This window comes from Seriola dumerili, unplaced genomic scaffold, assembly GCF_002260705.1.
Source record: "Seriola dumerili isolate Sdu_G_001 unplaced genomic scaffold, Sdu_1.0 BDQW01000036.1, whole genome shotgun sequence".
In the NCBI taxonomy this organism is placed as follows: domain Eukaryota; kingdom Metazoa; phylum Chordata; class Actinopteri; order Carangiformes; family Carangidae; genus Seriola; species Seriola dumerili.
This window is the reverse complement of record NW_019174291.1, coordinates 2,116,586-2,126,357: the sequence shown is the minus strand read 5'-3', so window position 1 is coordinate 2,126,357 and position 9,772 is coordinate 2,116,586. Positions and strand designations below refer to the sequence as shown.

Sequence of the window (9,772 nt, the reverse complement as noted above, 5' to 3'; positions counted from 1 at the left end):
TGAGACAGTTCATCAGATCCCTCTCCCCCCCCTGCGCACACACACACACACACACACACACACACACACACACACACACACACACACAGAGACGCTCTTTCTCATTGCTGTCAACCTCAATTTTCAGGTTATTAATTAAAGTTACATGATGCAAAACTGCTTTTATCAAAATACCTGACCTGAATGCTTCCTAAGGTTTTGATTTGCTTGGTATTGAACAGTGATCATGGCCATGGATGGATTACCATACGTCTAGAGTCTGAGCCTGTGTTTGAACTGTGGCCAGTGGACAGTGAAAAAGCTCCGTGAACAGAAGGGACTCTCCTTTGAGAGTCTGACACAATATTCATCTTACTGTAGTTAATTTGATCATAATTTTTTTTTGATTATAATACAGCTGCACTTAGGCTACAGGAAACCTGCATTAACATTAGTAAAGTTTTCTGTTTGAGAGCAAAATAGCTGTAATTTGGTTCTGCTGTGTGAACAAAGTACTGAGGTTCACGTGCAGCTTTAGACTAACAGCAGATTGATGGCTCAACTGCAAATGATTCTGAAAGAGAAATAAAATGACAACCAGTGATTCAGCATGTGAGAGGAGGCTGGTAGATATGAGTCATTATCAGACTGTAGCTGATATGCATTAAGCTGCCATTACTTTTCAACATTAACAGCTGTGGTCTGTGTGTGTGTGTGTGTGTGTGTGTGTGTGTGTGTGTGTGTGTGTGTGTGTGTGTGTGTGTGTGTGTGTGTGTGTGTGTGTGTGTGTGTGTGTGTCTACCTCCAGCAGGGTAGCAGCAGTGGTGAGGTGAGGGCTGTGGACAACCTCGCAGGCATCCAGGTTGTCATAGGTTCGAGCTGCAGGGTGAAAGGTCACCAGAGTGTAAATATTTTTTACACACAGAAAGGATGAAAATGAAATAAACAAATAAAAATACAAAACCTTTTTTAAAAGGCACTGAATGTAAAAAATGTTGCAATGTGCAAAAGAGGTTAAAAAAAAAAGCTACTTTGAAGCCTCTCAAGTGTCTCTCAATGTCAAACTCAAAACATTAAGTCAACATTACATGTAAAGCAAGGGCATATGTTTGGATTTGTAGCAGCAAAGTAAAGGTTTCAGCAACAACTTCATCGACTTCCAAGGTGCAAGAAGAAAGGGAAAAGTCTAAACAGGTCAAAAATCCAGCAACAGTTTCATTTTTTAAACCTTAATCACACATAAAAATCTTTCTATACCTGCCCCCATTAACTGGTGTATGTGTGGGAAATGCTAAAATGGAAAACTTAAGTGGAAAACATCTGCTGTCAGGAAATACCACAGATAACATTGCTAGTAAAGTGACTGTATGGTAAACCTGGCCTGTTGGTTGTTTGTACAGTGGAGTACATTAAATGCTTATAATACTATTCAAGTAGACTTGTGTCTTGGCAATGAGCTGTGCTGGTGCAGATGACCTTATAAAGAAACCGTTGGAAACTGATTACTTTTACATATGTTTACCTTTGGTCACATTTAATAAAGACATCAGGCACAGTAACATCATATACATATCTGAAAATAAAGCATCACTGGTCCCCCGGTCAATTATTTTCTTAACCCGTAAAATTTGCCAACCTTTCTCCAGCCCTGATTAGAGTCTATAGGTAATGTATATAGTGCCACAGCAACTTCCAGAAATAAGTTATGAAGCCTGTGAGGCAAGACCCTGGGCAACACAGCTTGGTGCTGGTAAGAGAGAGCACAGTGAAAACTGAAGGCAACTCAGATGAGTGTATGAGCACTTTTATCAACACAGTTCATTACACATGAGGACAGTTGTGGCAGGACAGTAACAATGTTCAGAGAGGGTTTAGTAAGAAAATCAACCTGAAACTGTAACAGTGATGGGGACAAAAATGACATGCACCTCCAGCCCCAATACAAAATGATGCCCTAAAAAATGTGCAGACAGACAGAAGCAAACACAGCTGCAGGAAACTGAAATGGTTGAATTCATACACCAAGATTTTTTTTGATTTTACCTTCATATCTGAGGTTTCCCATGTGTAAAATAGCAGCAAGCAGTTTAGAAATCTCCCAGTTCTCTTTGTCTGTGAACATTAGTACCTGCAGAACAGAGCAGAGGAAATCTGTGAATGCTCTTTGGAAAAGGAAAAATATCACCTTCCAGTGTCTTAAGAATACAGGAGGATCCACTTTTTAAGGGTAATATTTCCTCAGGTCAAGATTTTTACCGGCTAGCTTAAGTGATGAAGTAACACAGACTTTAATCAGTGTGTGATTTCTGTCAGTACCTTCATTGCAGAGAGGATGTTGGAGTACTCTTTCAGGTCGTCTCGGCCATCGCAAACTGTACAGTTACCCTGCAGAGAGAGTGTTTTTTACTGTCTTTGTTAGGATTCAGAGATCAGAATATATCAGAATATTTTACGATTTTTTTTATTTTTAGAAAAGTCTTCTGGTGATTCTGGAAACATCTTCACAACAGCGATTAGTGTTATTACGCAACCTTTGCATTTTCAAAGATTATGAGTTTTTTTTTAATTTATTTATACAGAGGCTCAGCTCTGTGATTCAAATGTTATTTTAATACATGAGAGGCATAAACTGGGGCTACGCTGACACTAAATCTGACACACAGCTGATGATTTACATCCCTGAAACCTTTTTTTTATTTATACTTTAAAATAGAACTTAAGAATCTAACTTTTTTATCACATCGAGTTTATCAGATAAGGGTTATTGTGCACTCACTGGGTGACAGGATGTCCACTGATGTGACCATTCAATAAATGCAAATGTCAAAGTCTCATCTACTGCGACAGTGAACAGTGTGATTTGATAACGACATGACTGACAAGTGAAACATTACTCACCATGGTCAGGTAAGTGTAGTCTGTGGCTTTGCTGAGTCCCAGTTTCTTCTTCTCATCTGCCGTCATCCCCTTCAGCATGCAGTAGAAGATGTGGTAGTTCCTCTCATCGTAGGCCTGGAGAGAGAGGAGAGAGGAGAGCAGGAAAAAAAATCAAATGTTCATTGCGTCATTTAAATAAAATAAAAAAAACATTGAGATAAATTCACTTTACAGCAGTGTGGAGACAGGCTGACAAGCAAGAAGACAGATAAATGTTTGAAAGAACTACTGATCCTCTGACAGCCAGGGTATGTGAACTATATATAAATAAATAGGCATATAACTATTAATATATCAACATTAACAAAATAATAATACCTTAAAAATAAAAGCAATGTTATGATAGTACAACATCCTTGTATCTAAAGGATGTAAGATCGCTATAAAAGTGTAATGTATGTAGTCGAAAAAAATTCTTGAGCTATTAAAACTGCTTCTTTTACTACTTTTTACCCTGCAGACAGATTGTAGCACAGTATGTTACAGTATTTAAATGCCAGAAAACAAACTAAAATGTTGTTTGTCATTCCCAGTCACAGTTAATGACCTTTGGACAGGTGATGTCATTTGGTTCAGTACCTGTCGACAGACTCTGGATTTCTCCAGCAGGTATTGCTCTATCTTGGCTCCCTCTATGGCTCCTCTCTTGTTGAAATGGATGTCGATGTATTTCCCAAAACGAGACGAGTTGTCATTGCGGATTGTTTTAGCGTTGCCGAAGGCTGGAAGAGCAACAACATGGGTAAGTGTATGTGTTCCTGGCTGTATGTGTGTGTTTTTGTGCATATTTGTGTGTTTTCATAAGAACATTTTCAAGAAATCCTCAGTATCAATAACAGATCAAGACCTGCTAAAACTACATTTTGACATTTTATGACTTTTAGTGGAGCTGTCCTCTGTGTTTAGTTACTTATGTGTGAAATATGTTTGCTGTGTACTTTCATTAAGTTTCATGAGACAGAACCTGCAGAGACATTAGATACAGCGTGGTGTGATGTTGCAGTATTGTTTTTCATTTAGGGGAAACATTCACACGGTGCTAGATTAAAGTGTAAATGACGCCTGCATTGCATCAATGTGCTTAACTGTATACATACTACTGCATAACGTACTTTTATCACCAGCTCAGACATAAATAAACATTTCATCATCTACACCCAGAGTTCAACCTAAATGGGTTTTTAAAGGGCAGGTTTTACACTGATGTCACAGCTCTTGGAATTCACAGGCCAGAGCTATAAAACATGCTATAAAAATGTAAACCATGAAAAATGAATAAATGTCTATTTATGTATATGATATGTATATGATATAAATGTCAACAAAGAAATATGAGAGTATATTTGTCACTGTTGTCTCATTCCATCTTTGTTTCTGCCAGTTCTGTGTTTTCATTGTCACAAATTCTCATGTCATATCAGAGCCAGACACAGCCCTCCACAGTTTCCCGCCTGCTGGCTGCGCCTGTGGTTTGTTTGCTTTTGTCTGAACATTCCAGTAAAGAGTGTTTTCATCGTGTTATCATAAATATGATTATCTGTAGAAAAATCTATTGGAACTGTTTAGACGAATCCTGATTGTAGCTAGGATCTGTATTTATATGGTGCTCCTGCCAAGAAATCTGACCACATTCACACAGACTGCTTCACCTGAGTGATCATGTGGTGTAAGTTTTTATTTTTTTGTGTGTGACCTGTTGTGTGTGTGTGTGTGTGCTGTGTGTGTGTGGTGTTGTGTGTGCTTGTGTGTGCGCGCTGCGCTGTGTGTGTGTGGGTGTGTGTGTGTGTGTGTGTGTGTGTGTGTGTGTGTGTGTTCTTACCTTCTAGTATAGGGTTGGCCTCCAGGACCTGCTGTTCTATCCAGGAGTGTTGACCACTGATAGCAGCCAGGAACTGAAGGATCAGTTTGGTGCTTTCTGTCTTCCCTGCTCCAGACTCACCACTATTAAGAGTCACACACACACACAAACACACACACATTTTTCAGCCTGTGACTTTTGCAGGTACCTGATCATAAACCAAAGCATTTGACACATAATGGTGAAAAGTTAAGGTATCACACACGTTCACAAAGACTGTGAATGTCTGCACCAAACTGCACAATAATCCATCCAATATTTGTTGGGATGTTTCACTCTGGACCAGAGTTTTGGACCAATCTGTGCGGCTGCAGTTGAGATCTTTGTCACATATTGAAGATTTGGATTTGACCCACATTTACTTGCAGTCTGAAATCTTTCCTACCTGATGATACAGCACTGGTCGCGGTTGTTCCTCTGCATGTTGAAGTAACAGTTGTCAGCAATGGCAAATATGTGGGGTGGCATTTCACCAATCTTCTTGTTGGTGTAGAGGCGGATCTGGTCGGCCGTGTAGATGGGCAGCAGCTGATAAGGGTTGACAGCCACGAGGATGGAGCCAGTGTATGTCTGCATATGGAGGAAGAGAATGAACTGATATAGAGCTTCTTAAGGTTGAGGAAAAGGCTCATCATTTTGGACTGAAGATGCTGTTTGCCTAGAATTTGAGTTAGTTTTGCATTTTTATTCCAATGATCTGTAAGACATACAGGACAACAGGGGTGGAAAAAAAGTTGTCATACTACAATGTCAAAATACTCTATTACAAGAAAATGTCATGCAATGATCATACCCAAGTGAACATACAGAAGTACTATCAGCAAAATGAACTTAAAGTAACAAAAGTAAAATTACTCATTATGATGAATGCCCCCTTTCACAGTGTCATATACTCTGTATTATCACTGATGCATTAATGTGTGAGCAGCATTTTTACTGGAGCTCTTCGACTATTTAATAAAGCGTTGAGCAGCTTAATCTGCAAGAAATTCATTTTTAAATCATGTAAATGTGTCCCACAATCCTGTCAGTGCAGCAAGGTAAGGCTGGAGGAGGCAAGACGAGGTGACGCAGGTCTCATAGCTCAGATGTTGATGGATGACATTGAGAATGCATTAGTGTTCGGAACGGGAGAGCAGGCGGCCATGTTGAAAACAAATCAACATGCACTCAGGCTGCAATGCTGAGCTTAGTCACCACTAAGCCTGAGTCAATCAGCCAATCAGTCCCATGAACCGTTTGGACTTGTCCTACAGGAACATGATACCTCCGAACTGAGTTCAAATTATACAATGATGGGGGGGGGGTCACCCGCTTCACCTGCTTCAGTGAACTGAGCTGTTACAGTCCTTTAGTATCTTGCTTGTTTAACTAAAACTGTCAAATAAATCTATTAAAGTAGACAGTACAATATTTCCCACTGAGATGTAGCAGTGGAAGTACAAAGCAGGATAAAATGGAAATACTCAACTAAAGTACAAGTATTTCAAAATTGTAATGAAGTACAGTACTAAGAGTAAATGTACTTAATTACTTCCACCACTGATGATATAATTACTGAGCCTTCACAAGTATTTTAATATTGTTCAGTGACCCAACCAGGTAAAACTCCTAATTTCCTGGGTGAAAACAAAGGGTCTGCCTTTTATAAAAGCTAATATCTAAAATGTAAAGGACTAACCAAACCAGCACAGCCACACAAGCGCTATCAGCTAGCTCAAATTGGTTAGCTAAAGTGTAACTTAAGGCTCAAGTTAGAAACTAGCAAACATTAGTGTTCATCTGTAGATATTTGACACAATCTAAGAATGTAAGAAAGTAAAGTGTATTAAACTAGTAGTTCACTGTTGTTTATACCTCTTCTGGGGGGTCCCAGTCTTAATCAGGTGGGTCAGACCCCCCAGTCCCGCTCATAATTTGAACCCTCCTCCAAAACCAGAGGCAGTTAAGAAAGAAAAGTAGCTTTTCTCCCCATCATGCAAGTGTAGTTTTGTTTTTTTTTTCTCTCAGCATACTGTATGTCACACAAGTCAGTTATCACAAAAAAGTAGATGGCACGTTTGTGCAGAGCAAAATAAAATGAAAGGTGAGTTTCATTCCATAACGTAATGCCCATCATACTGAATTTTCTTACAAAATGGTTTTGTTTGGAACAGCAGAATAATCTATTAAAATCATTTGTAACCATCCGTAATTTCTCGTCAATTTCAAGATTAGGAGACAGAACAATGCTTACATGAAACATTCAAAACGTGGAAAATCCATGCAGTTTAGAGATGCAGCCGAATGTGACATTTACTGCATGTTGGTGTTTTTGAGATCATGCAGCTGTTGCATTAAAGACGTGCATTGAATACATTCATTTTTCAACTTGGGCTGGATCTCTGTCCAGTCATGTTTGACGTCCTGGAGCTGACTTACCCTGCCACCACAGTTAGTCTTCAGATGAAACGGGAAGAGGGAGGAAGGAAGACAGCGAGCAGGGCAAAAGAGAGAATAAAGAAGCAAGAAATTGAGATGAGAGTAGGAAAAGCAGCCAACATCAGGTTCATTAGATAATACTGAGAGAGTGTTAGCAAGTCATTCAAGCCCTGGATAAAGGTTTAAAAGCTCCTTAAGGGGAAAGAAAAAGAAGCAGTGTCAGCAATCTAGCAGTTTTTCATTAGTATTTTTTCTATTTTTTGCCTTGTTAATGCATCATGTTACGACAGAAAAGTGTGCACATAAATAAGCTAACAAAGTAGGAAATAAAACTCATAATGTTTAGTTTAAATTACATGTTCAATTAAAATCCTCTACATTAGTTGCTCTAATAATATACATTTTATACTGTGTAGCATTTTATGAGAAACACCTGTACATCTGCTTACTCATGCGATTATCCAATCAGCCAGTCATGTGGCAGCAGGGCAATTAATAAAACCATGCAGATACAGGTCAGGAGCTTCAGTTAGGAAGAGGAGGAGCCAAAAACAAAAGAACCATCCAGTGAGCAGCAGCTCTGTGGAGGAAACACCTTGTGGATGAGAGAGGTCAGAGGAGAATGGACGGACTGGTTGGAGCTGAAAGAAAGGCTACGGTCACTCAGATAACCACTCTTTACAGCTGTGGTGAGCAGAAACGCTTCAGAGCGAACAACATGTTGAACCTTGAGGTGGATGAGCTACACCAGCAGAAGACCACGTCAGGTTCCACTTCCTGTCATCAAGACCAGAAACCTGAAGCTGCAGTGGACACAGACTCACCAACACTGGACAGTTGAAGACCTGGTCTGATGGATCTGGATTTGTGCTGATGCAGCAGATGGTAGGGTCAGAGTTTGGCATCAACTGCTTGAATCCATAGAGCCAGCCTGTCTTATGTCGACAGTCCAGGCTGTTTTCTTGTCTATCTAGTCTATCTGAGTATTATTGCTGACTGTGTACTTCCCTTAGCGGCCACAGTTCACCATCTTCTAATGGCTACTTCCAGCAGGATAATGCTCCATGTCACAAATTAAAGTCATCTCAAACTGGTTTCATCAACGTGACAGTGAGTTCAGTGAACTTCAGTGCCACCCCCAGTCTCCAGACCTGAATCCAGTGGAACATCTTTGGGATGTGGGAGAACAGGAGATTGGCTGCATGAGTGTGCAGCTGACAAATCTGCAGAAATGATGTGACGCAATTATCACGTTGACATGGAGCAGAGTCTCAGAGGAATGTCTCTAACTTCTAGAGGAATCCATGACATGAAGAACTAAGGCTGTTCTCTGTTCTGAGAGTGAAGAGAGGAACTACCCTAACTTGTTATCTGAATCTGAGTGAGAGAGACATGTTAATGCAGGTATAAATACAGCAATACTCACATATATGAGTTTTTCTCTGTATCTAATGAGCAGGTTACGAAGAATTCCAGCTTCATTGAGGTCTCCCAGGCGGATCATGTCTTCCACACCGTGGATAGAGGTGGGATGCATTGGCTTGATGTTGGTGGCATTCTGGGGGGAGATCCAGTGCTCCTGGAGGGGGAGGGGAAATGATTGTGTTTTATAGAGGAAAACAGATCACACAGTTCAACTTCTGGAGTTTAAGTAAGTAACACAACAGTTTCATTATTGCAACATTCACTTGGCATTTATGTTGGAAAACATTATTTCTGGACCTCCAGTTTGAGTGCAATAGTTTAACCATTTAAAACCCCATAACTTCACTTAAACTCACTACAAACCACAAATTACACAAATGTGGCAGACAAATCAAACAAGCAAAGCAACCGAGGCGCGGTGCTAGCGAGTCAACATGGCATCCACTGCTAGCCCTCTGGAGGAGCAGCGGAAAGCCCCCCTGTGCTGAATTCAACACTACCATCTCCCCACTGAAGCTGGGCCATATTCAAGTCACCATGTCAAAACACATGCAGAGAGAGCAACTTGTGCTACACTGACAGATAGCCATGCTCACCTCCTAACCAAAGGTACTTTTGGTGGACCGCAGTTGTAGTGAACCGCTTACTGCTATTGTTAAATTTATTTTTGTAAGTTGCAGACCAGTTCGAAAGCTTCTCAGCCGAGCATGAGTTACTGTAACTGCGCCACAGAAACGTGTGAATTTGTTATCTTAACTCACACAAAAAACATTGAAGCTTTTCATAAGATTAACAAGATTAACATAATATCAGCAACCCATCACTCCCTGTTAGCTCATTCACTGCGCACTACATTATACATAATCAGTAGATTATGCTGCAGTGAGGAGTAAAATTTCATGGCGAGCATGATTTCAGCATCACATAAAAGAATAAAAACATTATGCTTTAGCACTTACATTTCCCTCATCATCCACCACCTGGATCTGTCCTGAGTCACAGAGTTTGACCACTGCACCGATCGGTACCTCAAACTCCCGACCAGTCTTCAAATCCAACCAGACATAGTCGCCCTGGAAAGAAACAAAGAATTAACACTGAAACCAGGATTAGGATTGGGATGAGAATGATAATCTAGAAAAATCTGCATCA

General features: G+C 40.2%; 1 protein-coding gene across 3 annotated transcripts in view; it reads right to left on the bottom strand.

Moving 5' to 3' along the window:
* Positions 1-9,772, bottom strand: part of myo7a (myosin VIIA) — a 51,102-nt gene that overhangs the window by 32,012 nt on the left and 9,318 nt on the right. For all 3 annotated transcript variants that reach the window (XM_022738511.1, XM_022738510.1, XM_022738512.1), the window contains exons 2-10: positions 9,580-9,693; positions 8,622-8,774; positions 5,160-5,344; positions 4,736-4,857; positions 3,496-3,638; positions 2,878-2,991; positions 2,296-2,364; positions 2,023-2,107; positions 782-858 (exon numbers count right to left, since the gene is read on the bottom strand). In XM_022738511.1, coding sequence (XP_022594232.1) covers positions 782-858; positions 2,023-2,107; positions 2,296-2,364; positions 2,878-2,991; positions 3,496-3,638; positions 4,736-4,857; positions 5,160-5,344; positions 8,622-8,774; positions 9,580-9,693 — 1,062 coding nt within the window. The remainder of the gene's footprint in view (positions 1-781; positions 859-2,022; positions 2,108-2,295; positions 2,365-2,877; positions 2,992-3,495; positions 3,639-4,735; positions 4,858-5,159; positions 5,345-8,621; positions 8,775-9,579; positions 9,694-9,772) is intronic.